Genomic DNA, 25848 nt, shown 5'->3' with positions numbered 1-25848 from the left:
CACACAATGCACTATGCAAAAATTTGGTGCATATTAAATTATATTTTCGTACTCACGGTACTTTTAATGCAAAAATATAAAGGGTTATTCTGAAACATTTCTTCTTATCTTGGAGATAAGAAAAAGGGTCATTGGTAAATATCTGAATATGTATCATAGTAAACAACTATTTAATTTTTTATCTATATTACCTATAGATTTTATCAGTTTTTGAACCCGTAGCCTGTCTACGAATACCTACTAGAATATATTTTACTATATGTATGAATATTATTTTATTATCTGTGTATGATTAATTATATCAATATAGATACTACAAATCAAAACATCTATTCACAGATTACTTACAGTGACTTGCACCATTTAACTATAACCCAGCACTATTAAGAGTTGTCAAATCGCTCTGACCAATGGGCGCCAAGTATACGGCTGGTTGTGGTTTGGTAATCGTTATAGAATGGTGCAACTCAGACTTTTCAGTTATCAGTTTTATTTTTTGAAAATATTTGAGAATTAAACTGCAGTCTGCAAAATGCAATTATTGTCTCAGAAACTATTATTTAATGCACAGAAAAATGCAGCTGAAATTATTCCACCGTACTATGTCATTTGTTCAGCTGCACAACTGTATGAAAAACGCGAGCTTTTGTTTGAAAATTTACATAATTTTAATAAATAATAATTCGTCATCTGTGTGTAGTTTTCAATTGTTCACGCTATTTCAGGTTATTGACTGCGAAAGTGAAATAATACATGTCTCACCTTGAAATTAAAAAAATAATTGAGGTAGGTCCTACTAAGGTGAACTAAAAGTAAGATTTCTGCACCTTCCAAAAAAACTAAAGTTTATTTTGTTGCCGTCTACTCAGTAATCATATATTTTAATCGGTGTCAATAAATACAGATTTAGCCATGATAGTCTTAGAACTAGTGGGTCCCACTTGGGCCCCAACAGGGCTGTGGGATTGTTCGAAAGAGTTTCCGCGGCTCTGGTACATAAAGGGCCTAAGAAGGAACATGATGGGTTTTAGTAAGTAAGAGTTTGGCACTCCCTCACGTTGCTCCAACAGTGGGATTGATCATTTCATGATTTCCCAAAAAAAAAACCGACATACCTACCTAGCCGATAATATTTTTACCTAGACAACTAATCTCCTTTTGGTCATTTTAGCCATGTAAATTACTATATAACTCTATAATAACAGCTACATAGTAATATTAGTGGTCAATGCCTAAACGTGAGTACTTTTGACATCTGCGTAAGCGCTTCAATAGATAAAGTTGTCAAAGTCATGTCAATGTCGATATGTATTGCTAAATCGTATATGCTTGTTATAACTGGCCTCGGTAGCTTCCTAATACTAAATAGTTGTCTATGTTAATATTATAAGACTAAAGAGTTTGTTTGCTTAAACCTGCTTCCTCAGGAACCAAACCAGGGTCAGTTCTTTCAGTGTTATATAACCAGCTCGTGCCAGCGGTTTCACCCGCATGCCGTGGGAACCTCGGCACGAACCCGGATAAAAAGTAGCCTATAGCCTTCCTCGATAAATGGGCTATCTAATACTGAAAGAATTTTTCAAATCGGACCAGTAGTTCCTGAGATTAGCGCGTTCAAACAAACAAACTCTTCAGCTTTATAATATTAGCACAGATTTACCAAGGGAAGCTATACTTTCTATCCGGATGCGCGAAGTAGTAATCAGGGTATGTGGCCGACGCTGACCAGGACATGATCTTACTTCATTGTTATACCGATATTCCTACATCTAAATCAACCCAGACATTTTTAAATGAAGGCGAAACAGATGCTTATAAGATAGCTCTGCCTAAATATTAAATCGTAATCAATAGATATGGCATTGAATTGTTAATCAATTGCACAGATGCTAATCATATCTAATTGCTGGTCATAGAAGCTTGAGGCACGTTTCATCTTCAAAATATTAATGAAGGTTATAGGCAAAATAATCCGGTACTTAAAGTTTGTTAGCGAAAGATGTATGTGATTATCGTATTTTTCAGTATGTAAAAGGATTAGGTATATAAATTAGATAGTAATTAATAGATAAACAATATATTCCCGACTTTGAAATCAACGGACGAGACCTTAGTTTAGCCGTGGACATCTTACACAGGCCTGGTATTTCTGTCTTCAAGTGTAATAAGCAAAAAACTTACGAAAAACATTTATCATATATATCGTAACTATTGTAGTATTTCAGTAATATTTGCTTATCGATTCGTCCTACACTTTTCGACCTTCATCGTCCTTTTAAAAATATAATTGTGTATTTGTTCAACAAAGTATTGCTATGAATCAACTATTGTAAACTTGTGTATATAGAAGGCTATTGTTTAAAGTATTTATCAAATAATTTTAATTTATTTCGTTGTTTTAATTTTTTTGTGTTGTTTAAGGACAAACTCATTACTTTTTAATTGATGAACACTTTGGGTGTCATTTAAAAAAGTTACCTACATAATTCTTTATCAATATGTTTTTACTTCTGAATTATGTCCCATCTCAATAATGAAAATTTTATATCCAGTGATAATCCCTTTCTTTGATTAGACAGTCCTTACTTCTAAGGTCTTCTAGGAAATAAAAGGTATGTTTATCATTATTGATATTGGCTAAACCATCAGCAATTTAATGCTTTTATTAAACTACAATAATTAAAAACTACATTTAACTTAAAAATAAATTAAAATTAAAACGGCTTCTTAAGTACATAAAACATGATCCAATTGGTCCTAGGCCAAACTATAAACTGACTATCGCTTTGATCTCAACTTATAGTTTGTCATACAGCCGTAACTTTATTACATCAAGATAATTGGAAGTGTCATGGCCGCCTAATTTCAAATGATTATTATCTACAAGCATTGGCTAAGGTGCATTCATACAGGGCTATTTATTATATTTATTTCTTGTGGTTATTGCTACTACAGTTCGGCCATTCAGAGAATGCGTTCCTGACACGTCGCGATTGAACTGACGACGTAACTTTGCAATGGCGTTGCAGTTACGATAAAAATATTTTTGCTGGTTGTTTACCGTTTTAACAATTGAGGAGCATTAAAACAACATTATTATATCAATAATCAATGAATGTTATTACGTCGTCAGTTCAATCGCGACGTGTCAGGAACGCATTCTCTGAATGGCCGAACTATAAATTATTTTAATTGTTAATTATTTATCAGTTACATTTGGTTACGTTACTGTTATCCGTTCAAGATCACACCCCTTGGTAAGACTGGTTGTCAAACTTCCTGGCTTCTGAAAACCCGTAACGACTGCCAAAGATGTCCAAATGACAGCCGTATCCCACCAATTTTCCATGCCTTGCGAAAAACGGAGGCACTTGTCATGATAAGATCACCCATCCACCGACAGCATTGCTTAACCTTATGATCAATCGACCCGTCTATTACTTTGCCGTGGGCTTTTCAGTACTATTCCGATGTCATTTGGACACCACTACGTCCAAATTAAACGTAATTTCACCACTACAAGGTGTGTAAAACCGAGCCATCAAAACTTATGTAAGTTACGCTATGTGAATAAACTCTTAACTTAATAAAATATGCCATAAGCGACAAGTGCCGACCGCATGCGTCCTGTCATACTAACCATTAAGTTTAACTGTCATTAGCCGACAATGACTGGAGTACCTTGAACTCGGCTGGACCACTTTTAAGTAAGCACAAGAAGGGGTAATGAATCTGACCCAAAATCAAAATGGTTTACGTAATATTCTTAAAACAGTGGATGAAAAGGGAATTAAGTAATTAATCAAATCAAATCATTTATTTCATTTAGGAAATTATAAAGAAGGTTGATTCTAGTTGCCAATAATAATTGTATTAATATTGTATTAATAATTGTGACATAATAAAGTTTTCGTCAAAGAACTTTTAACTAACTTAATAGTGAGTATACGCATAATGTTATGATACAAACTTTGTCCAAGAAAACGTGTCTACTTAATTGCCGATTCTTCTTAAATTCATCAAATAAATAATGCCTGAAATCACTGTGTCTAAGCAGAAAAGTAACCTAGTGCTTGATTCCCTGATTGCTGATATCAGTTACATAGAAGAACTCAACCTTAAAAATCATAACCAACTCTCCCGAATCGGATCACAAACTTCAGCACGTCAAACTGAAACCTACCCTTTAGTGAAAACTACCCTCGTTCTGTACAAACTGAATGAATGCCTGCTATAGATGGCATTCGTGCCAATTCCATTGTGAGCACGGGACACAATGTCTTCCCGTTGAATTTCCATCTGCAGGAACTTGTGGCTATTTTAACGTCTACGGTAATGAACGGAGACAGTGTCGAACTGAGTGGGGTATGTGTAGGAACGGGAGTATTGCGATAGTGAAACGTTTTGATGGTTAAATATCGAAGAGTGACGTGGCATTAGGTACCTATAATATTAGGATTTTCTGGTATCTAACTTCAAATTGACAGCAATAATATGTAAAACATTTATATTAACGAATATCAATGTAACCCAAAACACTTTTCATTAATACAATACGTACGGCATTCTATCGAAGAATTGGGCAGCAAACTTATTCCGAAAAGACATTCAGAAACTTAAAAATAACTATTCCAAATGCATTTTATTTACTTCTTCTGAATTCCTCCTATATTATCGTTACATATCGTACATATATTGACAGGCCGCCACACAAAGACCTTGCCTGGATGTTATTGTATGCATTCTTAGAGATGCAAGCTTTACTTTACTGAATTTGTATGATATTTAGTAATTTTAGCAATATATTTTTGTGGCCAAAACGATTTATGCTAAAGAAGCAGATTGTAGGATTGACACATGGATAATGGAGATAGGAGGAACATGAGATAAAAACCCATTTGTATGTTTTTTCATAATTTAAGAAAATCCCTTATTCATAAAGTTAATTAGGGGTTGATTAACAAAAACTTATCTTGAGAATGATTTTACCTAAAGTAATATTTCTCATTTAACTCCCAATATTTTTAGATCGCTACTCAAGCACATCACATTTCAAAAAGTTTTCAACACCACACCTAACCTAATCTTTAAAACGTTTCTATATCGTAATATTCTCGTTCTCAACATAACCTCGTCTCCACAAAGCTGTTCACTTGTCATTGTGTGAATTTCTTCGCGATGAGCGTTCGCCTAGAATTTGTGATACTTTGATTTGTTAAGGTATCATGTTTTGAGATGGCTTTCAATAGGAATGTTTGTACATATGTTATGTAGGTAGGTGTGTCTGTATGTCAATGTTAAAGTGAGTTGTAAAGTGCTGGATGGTAAGCTTTTGTGAAGCTTTTTTGTAGCGATCTAGATATGAAGTGTAGTAAAAATATGCATTTTATTATTATTATTGCGGAGGGCCTTTAGGGCAAGGTGTTTTGACATGTTGACTGTATATAAAGTCTAGATTTGGGTTCTCAAAGGAGAAAGAAACCGAAACAGAAGGAACATTTAACGGGATTGTTTGTTTTCGCGACGCACCAAAGGAATCTAAATTATGAGAAGATGCGTAGCTTCCAAAAAATCTATGATGATACCATTGGTTTCAGTTGACCGTCGTAAGTTTCTTACCCGACCGCAAAGTAGTCTATATATACTTTTACGCGTATCTCTATAGCATTCTTTATTTAATCATACATTAAGGTTTATTAATTCCCGATACAATCAAACCAGAACCAAACAAACCAAAAGAATAATCCTCAAAAACCAATCCACACATACGAAATAAGTATAAATCTGTTTATTGAAAGGAACGAATCTCAAAGCGTAGGAGCGCCGGAACTTAGATTGTCGGAGGCATATCCTTCGTAAGTAGGAACGTGTCTTATGTATAGATAACATTCATGTTTGTGGGGTAGGCAGAGATGTAGGTAATGTAGATATTGATATTGAATATTCGGGCATTGAAAAAGTAGTGAAGGAATGAGATGAATTTGATTATGATTTTGGGAATAAGTATGCAATTCATGATGCGATTGGGATGGTGACGCAGTTAAAAAGGCTTGTAATGTAAAAGTGAAAGATGCCAGTAGATATTTTGTACAAATAGACATTGGAAGATGTAGGTGAACAACAAAGTTAAGCCACGGGACAGCCTATTTTTGATGGCAACGACAACAATGCTGAACTGAAACCATTTAAGGAATCTAAAGAACTCTTAACTAAACGTAACCATTGCAACATTTTAGACCTAAAAATACATAGAGAATGCCCATTGAAACTAAATAACAACTTCAAACTTCAAACACACACATATTCAGAAACCATTCAAAACCAAACACTTATGACAATTTAACTTAACAAACATTTAAATATAAACAAAAGAGCGTTAGGAATGATGTCACAGTATGGCGGAGATTCACCAACAATGGCGTCCGCGGTGGTAATTCAACTAAACGTATTTAAATTACAAATTGTGAGCCTTGAAACTGCACCTGATACTGAATACGTATGTAAGCCAGTATAGAATATTGTAATAATGGAGAACAAAATGACTAGCGGAGGTGCCGTAAAGGAAAATCTCCTAAGAAAGTAGTGTGACAAACTGCGGGCGTTCGGGGGACGAGGAACGTAACTGTCTTCGCTCCTATACGCGTTCTTTGGACCCGATCATTTTTTGGAATACCTACCAAAAATCGGTGAGAGATGTCTTAAATAACCCGAAAGCATCGTTAGTTCAATCATAACTGATAGTTTTGGTCATGCCCACTGTACTTATTTGACCTGGTCGCCTTACCTACCTATATTATGACATCTCCGCTCATCTTTACTCACTCCGAGATTGTAATGAATATATATACTATTCGTTTGATGAAGACGGGTCTTGTTTTGAATAGAATTTCAGCTCTTAATGAAGATAGCTAGCGCAGCAGAAATCTTTAATGTTACTTGTCTAAGACATTCTAAGCACGCAGGATCTATTTTCTCCTGTGTGAGACGGAGTTTTCAAGTTGTAGGGATGATTTCAAATCACAAAAGTATGTATCTTAACCGGATTATTTGAGAAATATATATCAAGGAACCTTCCTTAATTACTTAGTCCATCTTTTACGTTAATTTTGCCAATTTTAACAGTCTGTGTGTACATTATGTTATGTGTTATGAGGAATTCTAATATTTTCTGGCCACCCATGTAAAGAATAATAAAGTTAAACTCAGCAACACTATGACAGCAAGTTTACAAAGATTTTTCACATAGAAATCTAAGAGGATGTTAAATCTAAAACATTGATATAACACAATTATTACAATAAGGTTGTTGAAATTAACAATTAATGTGAATTCAAATAGGACACACCATTTTTCTCATTATTATGTAGATAGGAACAAGTAGTTGTCGGTGGAATTGTAAATCAAAATAATAATTGGCTGGTGTCCAGATATCCTTTGTATTGTTGTCACAGAAAACAGTAATGTCTACTCGACAAGACATTTGAAGGTTAGATTTAAATGTACTGACAGTACAAGTCAGCCCACAAATAGTGACAGTAGGTATTTGTGGGCTGACTTGTGAAGTCTATGATAAAACAATATTTTAGTGTCAGATAGTAAAATCTACGAAAATTATCGGCTACTTCTTATCTGGGTGTCCGAAATACTGAGTTCCTAGCGCGACTCAAAAATAATTTTAATCTTGGTTGTAACTCATAGAAACGATTGCCATTAAATGTACTTTTGGTAAAATGACGGCTATTATTTAAACTATTTCCTTTTAGGACCTCAATCATTTGTCTATGCGCAGGCTTAGTGCACTTAATTCTATACATTATTTCTGAATACCTAACTTTTTACAGTTCAACCAAATATTTCACAAATTCAGTATCACCATAGATACCAAACCTACTAAAGCAAAAATAGAACCTACGCATTCAGTTATTAAAATACAACTCAAGCCGACTCAAGGACCAATCTTTATTTATGAATCAAACACTAAGTCCCTACCCACTGGATCACATTTACCAGTATAATTTTACCCAGAATTGGGTCAGGGTGATGGTAGAAAGAATCTTCATACAGCTCCTACAAACCAATTAAGTTCATAAGACCTTCAAGATCACAAAGATACTAAATATAAAATAGCTATCAAAGGAACTTTGCAAAACCTGTGTAACAGGATATTAGTTTTCTGTACATACGAAGCCGATCTATTGGAGATTTGAAATCTTTTATTCATTCTTGAATCGTTAATGAAAATTGCATAGCAGGTATGGGCATGGTATTATTCAATGGCGACGAGGTACAAAAAGTGTTATGTCAGATGGATTGAGATTATTAATCTTATCTTATATCTGAGATAATACATGATAGGTCTGTAAAGCTTAGGGCTACAGCTGCAAATAAACTTAACTTTCGTCATATTTCTTTAATCTTATGGAATGTTTGCCGTCTGTGGTTTACTAATCCATGCATCCGACTGCGATAAAGCTTTGGTCTGTTTTTATTTTAAACTTGCAGAGGTTTTTAGCTAAGAAATTTCAGATTGGTAGATATGAGTAGTATTGGTGTTTTTGATGACTCTTTTAATGTACCATGGTGAAATAAAATCACCAGTAATTTTGTATAAACACCTGTTAAGGGTGTGGTAATCAAACCTATTACAATGCTATCAAGAAATATCTAAACGCTCCGCCTAAACTCAAGGATCAAAGTGCAAAGGCCGCCATTGTTAATCAAGAATTAACCATTAAATCGTTTATTGTTAAACCAAATCTAAATCTTAGAGATATTATTTTGCCTTAAACTTTATTCCAATGCCGTTAGAATGGCTTCATTCATAATATTATGTATAATTTTCTGATCATCGTAAATCCTTTTGGCTAGGCTAGCTGCTCCTTTAAGTCGAAATAATCTGTTGTTGTGGGTCAGCGCTGAAAACCAGCGCTGTTGTCTCGTGCCTGCGTGCGCGAGACACAGCATTTATGCTGAGCGCTGTCCCTTTCACGCACGAGTGACGCGTTCACTGTATTGTTTGTTTTGTGCCATATTTATTTATTTGTTTCTTGCGTCATTCGTGTGTTCGAAATAAATGGATTTTCTTTCTTCTTTCTTTCTTTTCTTTCTGTTAAACTTACTGACAGGTCCAATATTTATGTCTTTTGGATCTGAATATGTATGTATCTCTAAGTTAGTCTTTATTGATAGTGGTGATTTGAAAATTGGTCATGATTTTTACATGCGCGTAGCGTTGGATGTCGGATATCTACACAACTTCTTGGCAGCTATTTCTGGACTTATGAAGTACCTAAAGGTCAGTTTTCAAATGATGTTTTCAGAAACAATGAAAGAATTTTATATTCATTGCACAGTATTTGCTTTAATTGCTTGTATAGTATTAGTAGGAATTGCGTCATCACCCAAAACAGCCTGTGATCTGAAACGCTTTAGAAATAGTGCTTCAAAATTCGTATTTGTAGATTAATTATCTTTTTATGAACCTTTTAGTGTAAGGCAAAAGGATGTAAAAATCTATGATGATTCTTTGCCAGCAAAAATATCATAAGTCCATTTGACATTGTCTAAGAACTATTATTTACCATAGTCCAACATACGCATGCCTCAATACAAGTTCACTTATAGCAAATCGTTCGGATTGAGGTCAAGGCATACATATTCATTGTTGATTTTTCTCTCAATAAAATTGTGGTGGTTGTAAAATTGTACGTTTCTTATACATTTTGAATTATGGCTTTGATTCTTGACTGGTTGAATGGATCTGATATGCCTTCTTGGATGTTTTCTATTGAATTTTATATTATCATCATCAGTGTAAGGCTCATTCAAATACTAGTTAAATGTTTTTATATTACATTGGTGGTTTGTTTCGTTTTAGGCATCTTAAGCAAGACTAACGCCCATCGTTTATGCAATACCGACAACTTTTAAACTTTTATCACTTATTTTTTCATTGTAACGTTTGGCTACTCTTCCTTTTATTTCAAAGCAAGCCTGACTAAAAGCGTTGAATTTAAGTAAATGAAAACTGCTAGATATATTTCTTGTAGCGCCGATTACATACGTCGTTGAGAAGTCTGTGGTAAAAAAATTCTTCTTCAATCTCACCTAGAGGTAGCTTATAACAATGTAGCTTGTGATATAGACTTACCTATCGGTCTGCCTATGCACGAGCCGCTGCATCATCCAGGGTTGCGAGAGCGGCGGCGGCGGCACCAGACCGCTGCCCAGCGCCGCCAGAGCCGTCAGCATCTGCTGAAACTGAACACACAGATCTTATTATCAACATAAAAGTATTTTGTGACAGTTTTAGAATTTCATGGCTAAGCAACTCTGTCAAATAAGTTACACTTGGTATGGTTGGCGTCTATGTGGGAGAATATCTTCGCCATTGCGAGTGCCTCCGCTTTTGTATATAAATTGATATTGAGGGATAACGTTTTGCACGCGTTGAGAAGATCACGACAGGCATTCTCTATCCCTTCACTCTCATAGCTCGATGATACGGCAATGCGAAGAGAGATTATTCGAAGGACCAACATTTACATGCTCTCCGATGCACGAGTGTATCAAAAACAAATTTCCAAACTCCCGACTGTGAAAGTTTCTTAAAACCCTCGAAGGGTTTTCGTTTCGACCCAGGAATCGAAATCGCAGTCGCGCTATGCGGCTACTAGACCTACAAGGCAGTTTATTATGAATACCACCTTTATTAAAATGTTTAAACCTGTTCTCGCATGTACCTGTGCTATAGTCTGCGGGTTCTGCGCCTGCAGTTGCAGCAGATGCTGCAGCAGGGGCGGCGCAGACGCAGGACTCTTCGCCTCCGACACCGAACTGCTGTCCGACTCCGATGCGGGACTCTGGGGGAGAAGGTGGAGTTAAGTGATGATGGAGAAGAAAATTAACATCATGGATAAAGCTACAACATACAAGTAAATAACTAGCGTATGTAACGTAACTAACGAACGTACTTGATAAGGATTTGGTGTTTCAATGAGGGTAAAAGTGGTATTTTTATGTGTTCAGTTATATTTATTAATATTATTTAATCCCGACGTTTCGGATCCGTTACAGCATCCATGGTGCTGCTGCATGATGCTGCAGGGTTTTATTTAAATGTCTTATATTCGCGTAATTGTCGGAAATCAATAATGAAATTATCTGTAAGACGTATTAGATGTAAGACATGTAACGACTGTTTTCATTGTGATATTTTACTCTCCTCAATCAAGAAAGTTCAGCTTTTACATCTACTGGTATTCTTATTACATCTAGTATATTAGTATTAGGTATTTCTCTTTTGCGTTAAGTTAAATATAAGATATAACGTAGAATATTAAACCATAACGTTTAGAAGATTTGGTCAAAACTGTGTAAATTGTTGCTGCGACTACTCCCTAAGTTTGTTTTTATCTTTATAGTTATGGCATTTCATTTTTCAAATAGTTATGTTTAACTAAATTCATCGATTCATCCATAGAAATTTCATTCATAAGTAAGTTAGCACTAACATACCAATTTCTCCGTATTCCCCAATCAATCTAAACCAAACATGATATTACCAGATCTGATTATCTCAACTTAGTGTTACCGGAACAAATTCTCGTACGGTTTCATTGGGAAAATCTAATTCTCTTCATTGACCCAGCTTTGGACTTTAGTGATATCGGAATCTAGGATTGTAGCCAGAATAAGATAGCTAGGGTTTTTTTTTATTCAACTGCTACGTGTAGCTCTAGTGACACTATTAAGCCCAAACGTAGGACTGATTTTTATAAATGATGCGTCGTTTGATTCGTCATGGTGGCTCAAAAGTAATGAGGATGATGATGTCCTCCTAGCCGATTATCGGGTACGGCAGCTATTTTCATATAAGGAGATTAGCCAACTGCAAAAGATATATAGTGAACAAGTATTTGCGGAGTCATAGAAAGTATACAAAAACTCTAAAAGACCGATTTTTGGGTGGCATAATGTGAAATCGGCGAGAAACAGTCAAATAACTTGGATACCTATAAACCTCGCCGCCATGATCTTTCTGAACTATTATCGAAACTTTTAAACCTCTAAAAAACGTCAAAACGATATAAAAGTACGTAGAGTCTATACCTATTAACACATCCCATAACAAAACAACGCTACATTACTTAACTAAATCAAATGACGGAAATAGCAAGCAATTTGTAATCAACAGATTATCCCATAATAAGATTACAACAATTATCGAGCACAATCCACAAGGTTTTGATGACCAACAGTGACCAATGTTTGACGTCACAGTGCACTATTTTCCGGTATTTCGTCACTGACCTTATGGGACAAGGAAGCTTCGATGACCAATTAAAAGGTTTGCCTTGAAATATTTGATGCTTATCTTAGGTTGTAAACTGGTTTTTGTGACTGCGTTTTCCAATTTAGAAGCTAGTTTTTCCTTGTGGAAAATTCCCTAGCCGTTCGTAGGTTTTATACAAGTTTAGAAATTGAATTACGTACTGTATTTTTATGCGTAATTTAAGCGTCGTTTGAGTGTTGATTACCTACTGTATTTTATGCATAGGTAACTTTAGCGTTGAAAAAAAGGGGTGTTTATTAAATTAAGTAAACCACATTAAAATAAAACTCCTGTTAAAAATTTCTAGATAAAAGATAAGTCGATTTTAATCAAAAACTTTAAAACTAGCTACCAAAACGAAATTGCCAACTTAAATTAACAATGAAAAATAGTGTATTTTTAATTCACAAAATATACATTAAAATGGCATTAATAGGTTTTAATATAATTATGTAAACAGGTGAAAAGGAGTACTAAAAGTAAAAGGAGTAATATTTTGAATAGTTAAGCTATACTTGTATGAGTTGATATTGAATGGTTCCGTCGTTTGAAGGACTTTACGCTTATCAGGCATCGCGACTATTTATTACAATGTATTTATTACATGTACACGCGTTTATTGATATCATCAATGGTTAATAGGCAACGAAATTGTCGTTTTTAGTAGTTCGTTATAAAGTAGGCGTAAGTAGTTAAGCATTTAGCGTGGTAAGTAGGTACTTACCTGCGCCTTTTATTTTTGAATTAAACGGAAATGATTAGTAATCTGATATAAAATATTACAGATTTTAATGAAATTAATGTTATGGAGTTTCAGATAATACTGCCTTGCGATGGCCATGACGTCCATTTTCAGTATTTCCTGTACTTTTTCCAAAATAAAAAAGAATTTAATATTGTTTCATAACACGTTTTTGATTATGAAAAATATTTAAGAATAGCATGCAATTAGTATCTAAGCAGTAAGTATACTCTTAAATATTATATTAAAAATATATACTTTGACGTAATTTGCGATTCAACATAGGTAAACTTGCTTTAAGAATCGTGCACAATACATAAATAATGTATTTAAAATACAGTGCGTTTTAACCGTTTATAATACAAAACCACATTTCAATATAATGAGTTTTATTTATTTAATTGATTGCATTTTGCGTTTCAATGCCAGCATGTTTGTTCGAATACGAATTTATTTATGTTTATTTATCGATGGATTTGTTATGAAGTGAATAGATTTTAAGTAGAATTAGGAGGCAATTTAAATTAGGAGAGAAGTTCAATAAAAATCATCTTATGGTGTCTTTTCCAGACAGCCAGACTGCAGAATCCCGGTTTTCGGAAGGCAAACACGGGGCCAAAGTCAACAAGCTGAAACCATTTCCAGTATTTTCTTTCCATTTTTCTTTCTTTACACTTAATACAGAGTCCACTTTTTGACCCACACATCCCATAACTTGTTGTCATAAGCTTGATAAACAAATGAAGTCTATTAATTCATAACATAAGACCAAATAATACATTTAGCAAAAGACCACCAGGTTTTATTACGTGCGATTGGAAGAAAACAATGTACCTTTTTTTTTTTTTTAGCGACGTAAAATCATCAAATGACCCCTCCCGCTGTGGGTTAGCAGCGGTGAGGGAGTGTCAGACTCTTACTGACTAAAATCGTCGTGTTCCGTCATAGACCTTTTATGTACCAGGGCCGCGGTATCTCTTTCGAACAACCCGCAGCCCCGGCTGGCCTTGGCCCTGCTGGGCCCCGCTGGGGTTGCTGACATCTCTTTGAGGAGCGCGTGGAACAACGCGCGCCGTCGACACGGGTCTGTCGTCTAGAAAGACAGAGGGACGATGAGCCACCCGAACTCACCGCCCACAGACCCACAAACAATGTACCTAAATTCCATACAAATCCACCTTCATTATATTAAACCTACAAGTTAGTACAATCACTCAAATAATTAAAGAATTTAATATTAGTTTATTATACAATTGAAATCATAATTTGTCACTAATGACGCCCTATCAGGAGTACTTTCGTTCGTCATTAGACTTTGCACTTTTGATTAAATAAGTACTTGAAATAATTCGCGTGAATAGACTTCAGTTGCAGTTTTAATGAGTAATCTTATTAGTTAATCTTTTAGCTATTTTTAATGTTTGTAATATGCTTCCTCTTTCTGCGTATCTTTTAAATCATGCTTTTTGATTCTAAATCACACGTACGTATCTATTACAAATGTAACAATTTGGATGTGTGGCTGTTTTTACTCCAAAACTCTTGGAAAACGGAAATAAAATTATGAAGCTTATCATATATCAGAATAACATAAGGGCTACTTTCTATACGGCCACGGGAACAAGACATCTCAGGAAGCTGACGAATCCGGGCCAGTTCTCCTCAAATTCAGCCGTTTCTAGCCTTTTCCTCACACAAAATATGAAATTACGTTTCTTTCTACGCAGTATACTAATCTAACGCCCATTATTTTCTATATAACACGTTATTATCCTAAAAATAAGTCGTAACCAAACAGGTATTATCCTCCGCGCAGTAGGTTTCACCTTGACGTTTCGCTAATCACGACCACCTTGAATATTAACTAACGGCTCGTTTAGACTGCCGTCACTGACAACATAACTATGTATATGTATTTGTATATATGTGTACTTGTATGTGTTTGTGTATTCACATCTCGTGGATACTGTATACTTTGGTTTTTAGCAACGGTATATGGTTAGCAGCTGTTAGGATTGAACGACGTAGATTCTTAGTCTTGTTTGAGTTGGATCTTCCAAATTCAGGCTGTTTATTGTCTTTGAAATAAGAAATCCTTCACTAAACATAGGTATTCTTAATTAACGCATTTTAGTTAGATCTTTATGTATTAGAAACAACAAAACAAAATAAATAAATAAATAAGTTTCATTTGTCTTTGGAAGTAACAGTGTTCTAGACAAGACAGTTTAGTCTTTTGTAGCCAACATTCTATGGATCGAGGACCTATGGAATGAGATAATTTGATAAATAAATGATAATATTCAATTTTAACAATGAGATATAGCTGGTCCTAGATTAACACAAAAGGTCCCAAATTGGTATTACACTCAAAGTTATAATAGATATTGGAATGATTATTTCACGAAGCTCCTTTTGGCTAAATTAGGCTCTACCAAACACGGCAAAATATTGGTCCTTGTCGTTACTATTTTACGCTCATGTGTACACTAAGCTATATAAGGCGTTAACTAAGCGAGTTATTTCGTTGATTAGTGACCTGACTATTTAGAACTCAAAGGGCAGGGCAACTGTGTCATTGCCATTTGCCAACCAACTATTCTTGGTTCACCCGTTTTGGTATAAACTACCAAAGGTTAAATAAAAAAAGAAATTGCTTAAGATAATCCGAGGGCTATAAATGAAATTATTACGTACAACGTGCAATTTCTATTCATTCAATTTTAATAGCTCAAGATAATAGCCCGACTTAACAACCAATCCACAATAATTGACGGGTTCAAATCCCAATCTATTTTTTCTAACAGCCCAACCGTTCCTAGGATTACCATTAAAAAACGTTCGAATTACGAACAGCTGCTTATTTGAACTTGGAACGTAAAAACTGGCAACATAATTTGCCGCTCGCCAAATGGTGGGGTCTACATTCTAATTCTAAACTCGCGGCCTCCACCAATAGCGGGCGAGGACGACCCAACATGGCCGCCGTGGGAACCGGTTAATGGGCCGTTTGAATTTAGAATAGTATTTTTATTAATGCGTTCGAGAACAATTGTTTTTTTTCTTTCAGTTCTAATTCGGTATTCATTAGAATTAGGGGTCTTAGGCGTGTGTGTGCGCATATATAAAATATGTTAAGTGACTTAGAATGTTGAGCGTATGTTAATTGTATTTAATAATAGATAATTAATATTCAGAATAGATAATATATATTCACTCTATAAGTGCTTAATTATTAAGCAGATGTGTTAGTTAAAATAAAAAAATAAGACCAACATGACGTATTTTACTTAGAACCTTATTTGAAAAATATTGCGTTTAATTGATAAAGTTTCAATTAAGCGTCAAAAATTGTCTTAATTGCGACTAAGCCTTAAATATGGTATGTTCTAATTTGGGCCATGACTTAAGCTTCGTTAATATTGTAGATATCAAATACTAAAATGCCTTGGTAAATTAAATAGAATCGACAATAACGGGAGATCAATTAAGGTTGAAATAGAATTTAATATGGAAACTAATGGTTAGTTTTGATATAAGATTTATAGACATCTTTTTGGCCTCGATTCTATTTATTTTGTAGAGTTGGTTATTGCTAAATTGTCAAACCACTGTCCTATTTTGTCTTTTGGTAAAGGCCAAAAAATAAAGAGTAACTTGAATAGCTTCCGTATAATAAGCCTGTAAAATTGTAACATATTCTATTGCATCTATCATCTAGTATTTACTTTAAGGCTGACAAATTGAAAATCACGAGATAAAAAAATACGGTACCTACAGCTAATATTTGTGCACAACTTTCTGAGAGTCTAAAAAAATATGCCTGGGGAGAAGAGCCTCGTATTCTGACTCTATGGAAAATTATGTTACATCTATAGGTACTAATATTACACAGAAGAGGAAAACTTTGTTTGTTTGTTTGTAATGGATAAACTCAAGAAGTAGTGGACCGATTTTAAAAATTCTTTCCTCATTAGAAAGTTACATTATCCCTAATCAACATATGCTTAATTTTATCCCAGTAACGGCAGTAGTTCCAACAGGACGCGGGTAAAACCGCGAGAAACAGTTAGTAGTTTATATTGGGTGTTTTTCCAACCACAATATGAAAACTATCACTAATCCGAGATTAGTAGATCCACTATAAAATGGAGGCCGAGTTAAACTGGCAGTTGTTATCACGATACAGTTTAAGCTATTGATAACCCAGCCTATCTGAGCCAAGGTCTCAACTGGAATTAGGTATGCATGACGTTAGAAATAAATGTTCTTACTCATGCATTGGGTTTGAAGTTCAAAATGTTTTGAAACTTGTGAAATAAATGAAAGGAAATGGTTGTGGATGGATAGTCAAAGTTAAAGCTTTTTATTTCATATAGACCTAGTAAAGGTGCTTAAGAAACGGATATAGAGGAAGGGGAAGACCAATGAAACGATGGATGGATTGTGAGAAATTCGACATGGTTAGAAAGAATGTTACTTGTGAGAAGACGGCAGATCGAAGAGTATGGAAGAAGAAAACATGCTGCGCCGACCTCAAATAAAATTTGAGATAAGGGCAGGAAGATGAGAATTGGAAAATATTTATGTAATAATTGCATTATCTACTTGTACGTTTGTTGAAACAATACAATATATGAAAGCGCATCTTTAGAGGGAAAATAGAAATGCTTTCATGTTCTACCTACATTGATGATTTTAAACCATTTTAAAAGACTAAAGAAAAAATAATCTATAATAATATTATAAAGCTGAAGAGTTTGTTTGTTTGTTTGTTTGAACGCGCTAATCTCAGGAACTACTGGTCCGATTTGAAAATTTCTTTCAGTGTTAGATAGCCCATTTATCGAGGAAGGCTATATGCTACTTTTTATCCCGGTACGGGAAGAAGTTCCCACGGGATGCGGGTGAAACCGCTGGCAGAAGCTAGTACTTAATAATTTATGAGAACTTATTCTATTGTAAAAATTGAAATTAAATATGAGTAAATACAAACAGAATAGTTAAACTAAACAGGATAAATCTAACTTATATTTGTAGTAAGATTTAACTTGTATGACGCTTCTAAAACTGAAAGTTCAGAAGTAATATCAAGTTTGTCGTTGAATGCGTTTGCTGTACTTTATGTAGCTTCTCATTTATTTATTTATACTTAATTGTGTGGAAGTCGACATGGCTAGAAAGAATGTTACTAGTGTGATTATTATGGAAGATAGAAGAGTATGGAAGAAGAAAATATAATTGAAAAATTGGGGTAAGGGAAATTTATTACAGTTCATTTTTATCTTGTCAGGAAACATCCAATTCAATTTTGTAGGTTTTCGGATTGAGAACCAGAACCTCATTCTTTTTGGAAAGTTGGTTAAGGATATAACTGGAATAATATACTCCCTGATCACTCCTGAATTTTATTGTCATACATATTTAAACTCTAATATGTAGTGTTATGATTGAAAATTGAAAGGCAATAGAAACATACTGAAAACAGTTATTAATACTAGGAAAGCCAGAAGCGTTATGCTGGTACAAATCAAGAGGCTGGAGGGTAACTTGAGTTTACATCGAGTGGGTTACAGGCCTGTTAATAGAGGTAAAAGTAGGGTTTAAAAAGTAACTTTTAACTTTGTTCTTTATTGCAAACTTAATATACGAAAAACACAAAAAATTATATACAGAAAGTTTATGTACAACGGCGAGTTTAACCTAGAATTGGGTTCTCTTCTAAGTTACATAGAAATTATTATTTTTTTAACTTCTCGAGTTTTGTTAGAAACTGTTAATACAATATTTTTAAGACAATATTTCCTCGCGTAATGTAATAGAGATTGAAGGAGGCCTTTGAAACCTGGCAAACAGAGCTATGTTATTTTAATTATTTATCGCCTTGTGAAAAATATTTTGATAAAGACGTTTTTTTTTCAAAAAAAAAAACAGTCACTTCTTATGAACTAGTTTTCATTCTATCAGATATTATCGGTTAATATTCATGACCGACAAGAAAATATGTTTTTTTATCGGTCCCAAGGTGACATTAGTTTTTAAAGTTATGGATATCATCTAAGATTTTTAGTCAGAAACTGCACATTATAGATCAAGCTAAAAACTTTTTGTAGAACAGTTTTTTAACTGGAAATCACTGGAATATATTTTTGAACCAACCAAGAATAGCATTGTAGAAAATGGACTTTTCATAAGAGAGATGAAAAACATTAGTTTTAAAAATATCTCTCTAGAAATAATACCTACGCATTGGGATATTATTCTATAAGGGAAAAATTGAATTTAGTATATCCGACATGTTTGACTTACAAAATGAATGTAACTTCAGAGGGTTTTTAAAACGTAAATATACTAGTTTTTTATGTTGTTTTTAGTAGCAGTGTTAGTTACAAATAAATTGTTGTTAATACTTGTGTAGTATTGAGCGACTCTATAATAAAGCTTATTTTTAGCAAATAATATTGTTCAAAGTAGGTAGTTAAGTGAAAAACTAAAAGTTTGTAAATAAACGTGAATTAAGAAGACTAATGAATCATTAAGAAACAATAAAAATTCAATTATCTTAGAAAGCAAAAACTTAAGCGTAGTCTTAGTACTAATCACTTGTCAACATGCATAACGTGCTATATTAAGAGCAACCAATCAACCCATTTCAGTTTATCTCAGCACATAACAGAAAAAAAGCAACGAAAAACAACTGACGCATTCAATCTAAACATAGTTTATTTCATGTTTGATACTAATAACTCCAACTAACCATGAAATCGCCTCATGTTGCGTTTAACATTTCACACTTTAGAAAAACACTCGAACAAAACGCACACTTAACATCGCCTGCTAACAGAACGCATCAACTACTAAAAAAAAAAAAACAATCCGCAATCGTTTGTCAAAAATTGACGTAAAATGTCAAAATGTTTTTTTTTATTATTTTCGCGAGCGGCAATGATTAGTAAAGGCGTACGTTCTGCGAGGCTATTTGGCCGCACGTGTTTCGCCAAGGGGTGGGTCTTGCACGTGAAAATTCCCAGGTTTCCACCCTCCACGGACCGCCCCTATAGGCTTTTCTGTCCGGCCTATGCTGTTTAACCGATCGGCTTGCGACACCCACGGAGCCGACTGCTCACTACATTTTTTTTGCAAAAGGGTTGCAAACTTGCGTGTGTTATTTCTTTAAATTATTGTTATGGCAAAAAGCACGAACAATTTCAAAATGTAAACTTAACAAAAAGTGTAGTTAAAAGCGAATCAATTGCAGCTAAAAATTAACAATTCTAATGAAACACGAATCATTAAAAGTAGATCATAACGTTACAATTATCAACGGGTGTATTTTGAAAAATCTAAAGCGATAGTATGATGTGCATTAATTTCATGCATCGTCCACTTTTCCTGTGCAATTATAGTCAATACCTTCATAGTTTTTAACAGCCAAACAATTGCTGGTTGCGATAATTTTTATACAACACGTAAATGGTTGAATTAATTTACATTTTTTTTATTTCTTCTTCTTTCGTTACTGAATTGTGATAGCTCATATGAACAGGTGGTGCAGTTTTATCGTGAAAGCTGCTATGATTAATTAGCTTTGGAACAAATAAGTTTCGACGGTTGAAACACTCGAATTAACTTGAAAGTGGTATTACTACAAAAAGTGACTTTTTTGTTTTATAACTCATGGAGAAATCATATTTGTTTAGTGTTGATTGAATTGAGTGAATGCCCTATTTTTTTGATGTTATAAAACACATTCTTTGTTTTCTATTTCACGTGAATCAAAAAGCTTTTCCGAAACACAAATTACTGTTTATTGTTTCGCATCAAAGTCCATTTCAATTAAAAATTCAATTTACACCGACTCGCGTCTCCACGCAATTTAATAAACGCCAACAAAATTAATTAGCACAAGTAGCAACAACACATTAAAAAAGGACACTCAGAAAGCACAAAGCGACAATGTCCACTCCACTCTTTGCTCTGTTCTTACACTGCCTACTTTTCATGCTCTACGCCTACACATTCACTATTTCAGTAACAACACAACCGCTATCCGAACATTCAACCTTATATTCAACCGAACAAAGTCCAATATCCCTTGTTCAACCCCAGCCACGCACCCCATCTCTTTCGCGCGTATTAATCAAAATACGAACTCTACTTTGACGTGGAATCGTAGAAAATGGATAAGCCATTGTTTTCTAAATTGAAACTATGGTTTGCGCGACCGATGTAAGATGGCCCCTCGGCTTTCATGTGTCGTTGGGCTTAGTTCCCAGATGTATGGGCTTAGGAGGTCTAGTTAAACTGGTGGATCCCTTGCTTGGTTTAGACAGAATACATAATTGCTATTGCTTGCTAAAGGTTTTACAATAAAGTGTAATTACGACGGACAATGATTAGAATATTGTTTGAGATGCGTATTTATAAGATGACAGCTTTTATGAAGATCTTAATTAAATTGGATACTGTTGTATAATCATTAGGGTTTTATTGCGATCTATTAAGAGTTGAAGGAGTGCCGACAAAGGAATATTGCGAATAATAATTGAATTGGTTGTGATGGTGATCCGAAACTGCTCATCCAGTTATGAAGTTATCTTTGATTTTATAACCGCCATTGCTGCGCTTTCTGCCTTATACATATAGTGAAGCATTTTTATTAAAAAAGTCTTCGTAACAAATACACATACGGTTTTTTGTGTGGCCTTACATTATACTGAGATTAAGTTTTTTTATGTCTTCTGTAAGTTTATTCATAAATAACATTAAATTAGAGCTTCTATTAATTAAAAGCAAATCATTATAATTAATGCATTTCTTAAAAACCAATGACGCGTAAACCCTTAACGACGATCATAACTTACAAAACACAAGTCAAAAACCACATAAATTAAACCAAAAAACATACAAACTCCTTCCATAGACAAGATTGATGTCAGAAACAAGAACCAGAGAGTAGAAAAAAAACATTCCTCACTTGTCTATGGTTTAGTTTTTGCCGCCAAAGCAATAATTTCGTTGTGATTGCCTGTGATTTTCCCATGGGCACAATACTACCCCATAACGGTTTTCCATGGTAATTCTATGCCTAAACCTATGGTTTCTCAAGTCATTTGTACGAGGTTATGGGTCACATAACTTCAGCTTTCAATTTGTTGAATTTAGAACAAATATTTCGTTGGTTGCTCATTTTAAATAATAATGTTTTTTTAACCTATTTAAGAATTGATGCAAATATTTTAAGTTAATGATAATTTAATACTGGGTTTGAAATATTTATTTAGAAGCTCGAGACTCATTTTAACACCGATGAAAAAGCAAAGTTTTAAATGAAACGGAAAAGAACCGAATTTCAGTATAAATAAACTTAGGTACAAGAAAATTATATGTACTGAAAAATGAAATTAATGGCAAACACATTACAAAATTAATATAATTAACAGTGATGCAGTTTCACATCATTCTGAAGTAATAATGATGATTTCATTTACAAAAGATGACCTAAGAAAATATTTATATACCTACTTTGCTTTGGTAGGTTAATTTTATGGTGCACCTTAAACATTTTCACCTACTATAGGTTCATTATTAATAGAACTAGTAGTTAGTTTATGACTCAATTGAAAAAATATTAATAGCATTTAAGAAAATTCCGATAAGTTTCTTTCCCAGAAAGATTAGAGCAACTTCCAACTCAGTATCTTTTCTTCCTTCTAAAGTTTAGCTCATTGTAAGCTTCCGTTCTCATATCAATACGATAAACAAACTATATTTTTGGTGGATTAACAACATATAGGTACTTCTGTTCCTTATTGTAACTTTTCACATTTATAAGCTTTAAATACAATCCCATTTTATCAAAGATCTTATTCATCAACACAAATAAATAAATCTCAGCCAACCATCCTACTGATGACTATACACGTGTTACCAGGATGTCAGCAATCATCAGTAGGTAGGTAACTCAAATATTCCTCGTGAGTCACCAGCGAGGTCTAAAGGTTGAGCTATGGGTATTTTGAGTCACGCATCTGAACTGCATTCTTATGGACTTAAATGATACCATTCAAGGCGGGATTTAAAGTAACGTGTGTATTATAAGATTTAATTTTTTGAAGATTTTTCAATTTCCGAATTTGGGATTCAGGGGTTATGTTATGTATACCTTAGAAAACATATTAAACTTATAAGGTAAGAGTCTTAAGTTTTTTTCGATTTTACCAATACGAGCTTTTAACAATTTTCTGCTTCGGTTGGAATACCATGAAAGTTCTTCTCGTCTGTAATATATTCTTTGAGGTGATAAATGAACTTTGTATTTGTAATGTGTGAAGCTAGTAAATCGATTATAAACAGATCAATCAACTTAAACTAAGTAAGTATTAACTGTTAAACATTATAAGGTCTCCTCCACAGGTATCTTCTAAGCCGCAATAAAGTACCTTCCCATTTTGCCTAGTTCTACAATTTTATTGACAAACTATAATTATGTAAACCCAAAGACGCGATTCATAAACATACTATGTAATGCGTTTGTTGCAACATTACCAACTTATCCGACTATATTTTTCCACAAATCAATTATGTACTACTAAGAATCCCAAAGAAAAACATCTGCCACAATCCTAATATTTCAGCTGCACATCATTCACTAACAATATACATACATACAGACATACACACAAACAGACAGACACATACACTATTACACGAACATCTGGCCCAGTCGTGTCCAATCTAGTCCATGAGTTTATGTTAGTGCCAGTATGGCTGGCTCTAATCATGTAGCCACCTGAGCTTGTCAATGAATTTTAGTGTATTACGAAAGATATAGTGTTTAGGGTGTTCAGAATATCTATAGATTTTCTTAGGTAGAGTTTAGGCGAGGAAGACAGTCTAAAAGCTTCACTTCTGCTTAAAACTGATGTAACTTTTACATATGCCTTGCAATTCGACTGGTGACTTTAATTTATTAAGTCAAGAGGATAAAGTATGAATTCAAGCGTTGTTCCTATGTATGAAAACTTAATTCTGATGCTATAGATAGATAGACCTAATAAAGCGATACTTTCTAAACCTTTGTGTTAAACTATGATACTCAAAGAATGATTAAATTAAAGAACAAAAAGGGTTCACTCACCATAGCACCGGCGGGCCTGGTCTCCCCCCCTCCAGGCTCACCATCCGTACAGAAGTAGCATTTGTCCTGTGGCTTCCAGTCTGCAGGTTCCTCTGACACCTCCAGCTTGGGCTGCGTGGCCGGCCTCTTGATCAGCGATTCGAGGATCGTCTCCGGCCTTCGAGGAGCCTTCTCCTCCACCCTGTCTTCCTTCGCGTCGTCCTCGTTGATCTGCTCTATAGTCTTGATCTTCAAGGCCGGTGGAGGGTCTGTCTGGACCGATTCCTCGTCGCTGGATAACTCTGCCTCCCCCCGTTTTGGAATTAACGCGTCCTGATATAGTTTCCATTTTCTTCGACCCATCAACTCCTCCGCCACCCGTTCTAGACCTGGAATTAGAGAAGAACATATTAGTTTTATAGTTATTAGTGTAATAATATCTTGTTGGCATTGTAAAATGGCTGAACTTAAAGAAAATTTCGTTAAGACATTGATCGAAACCGAAACGCATGTAAGAATGGTCCCTATGTCTGAGGTGATTCTTCCTAAAGCATCAGTCAAAGTTATAATATAATAACGAGTTTAAGTTCGAATCAAAATCAATTAAATAAACCATTTCTAAGAATCACAGATATATAAGTATATTCAATCAGAAAACGACCTAAAATCCAACAGAACCACAGATCGTTAACATACTTTATTACATCGAAAGTGGCCACAGCTCAGCAGTATTGAAATTTACCTGTCTCACGACTTTTCTAGCTAATAAAACTTTCGCCGAACGAAAAGTCGACGAACTAAGATCGCAATTTATAGCGGTGTTTTCGTCTCTAGTAAATAATTATCGAATATTAATTAATGTGCTTATTTATTGCTTCTGATAAGCGGTCTTGTGGCACCACTGAATAAATGAAGGGTTGGCTAAACTGAGAGCGATTAGCGGGAACTAGAAGCGATTTGAGTTGTTCACATTTTTTTTGATATTTTTACATAAACTATAGCATATTTTTGTGGTTGTAGTTATTCAACTAAACTAAAAAAAAGGTATCAATTACAAAGCGTGGCAAAAATTTTCAAAAGAGCACAATTACCAATTAAAAAAATATTCACATTAGAAACACATTTACATTAGGTGTGTTCCTCAGTAATCATTAGATCTAAATAACGTTAACTCATAGCCATCAAGCTGTCACAAGAGATAGCAATCTGATGAGTTAACTAGGTGTGCATTTAACTAGCACCTTTTTATTTTTAAAAATTCATATTATGGTAGGATGAGCTGGTACCTTTTTCTAAATCAGGGAGCACAAAGATCACTAAGAGATAGTTTTCTTTTTGAGCTTTTATAATTATGAAAATACATACATAAGTATGATGTTTTGCAGATGATGATATTTTATGTACCAAAAAGAATTGTTACAATTTACAGCTAGATATGTACTTGTAAAAACATTCTAAGTTGTAAAAAATAATACTATTTTTTTTTGTTAACACATGAAGTGGTAAAGGGATTGGAAGCTGCTTCCAAAGTGCTGTATTGAACCCAAGGTTGGATAAATCAATTTCATTTTGATAGGTAAGTCTCATTTGTCATTTGAACATCTTTGGCAGTCGTTGCCAGAAAGTCTGACAACCAGTCTTACCAAGTGATAC

At 34.3% G+C, this 25848-nt stretch overlaps 1 protein-coding gene across 5 annotated transcripts in view; it reads right to left on the bottom strand.

Moving 5' to 3' along the window:
- The window catches only part of LOC124641893 (mushroom body large-type Kenyon cell-specific protein 1), a 198791-nt gene that overhangs the window by 16280 nt on the left and 156663 nt on the right, over nt 1–25848 (bottom strand). For all 5 annotated transcript variants that reach the window (XM_047180145.1, XM_047180146.1, XM_047180148.1 and 2 more), the window contains 3 exons: nt 24217–24584; nt 10743–10862; nt 10151–10260 (listed from right to left, as the gene is read on the bottom strand). In XM_047180145.1, the coding sequence (XP_047036101.1) occupies nt 10151–10260; nt 10743–10862; nt 24217–24584 (598 nt within the window). The remainder of the gene's footprint in view (nt 1–10150; nt 10261–10742; nt 10863–24216; nt 24585–25848) is intronic.

The sequence above is a fragment of the Helicoverpa zea genome, chromosome 23 (genome assembly GCF_022581195.2).
Source record: "Helicoverpa zea isolate HzStark_Cry1AcR chromosome 23, ilHelZeax1.1, whole genome shotgun sequence".
Classification (NCBI taxonomy): Eukaryota; Metazoa; Arthropoda; class Insecta; order Lepidoptera; family Noctuidae; genus Helicoverpa; species Helicoverpa zea.
This window is presented reverse-complemented; position numbering and strand designations above follow the sequence as displayed.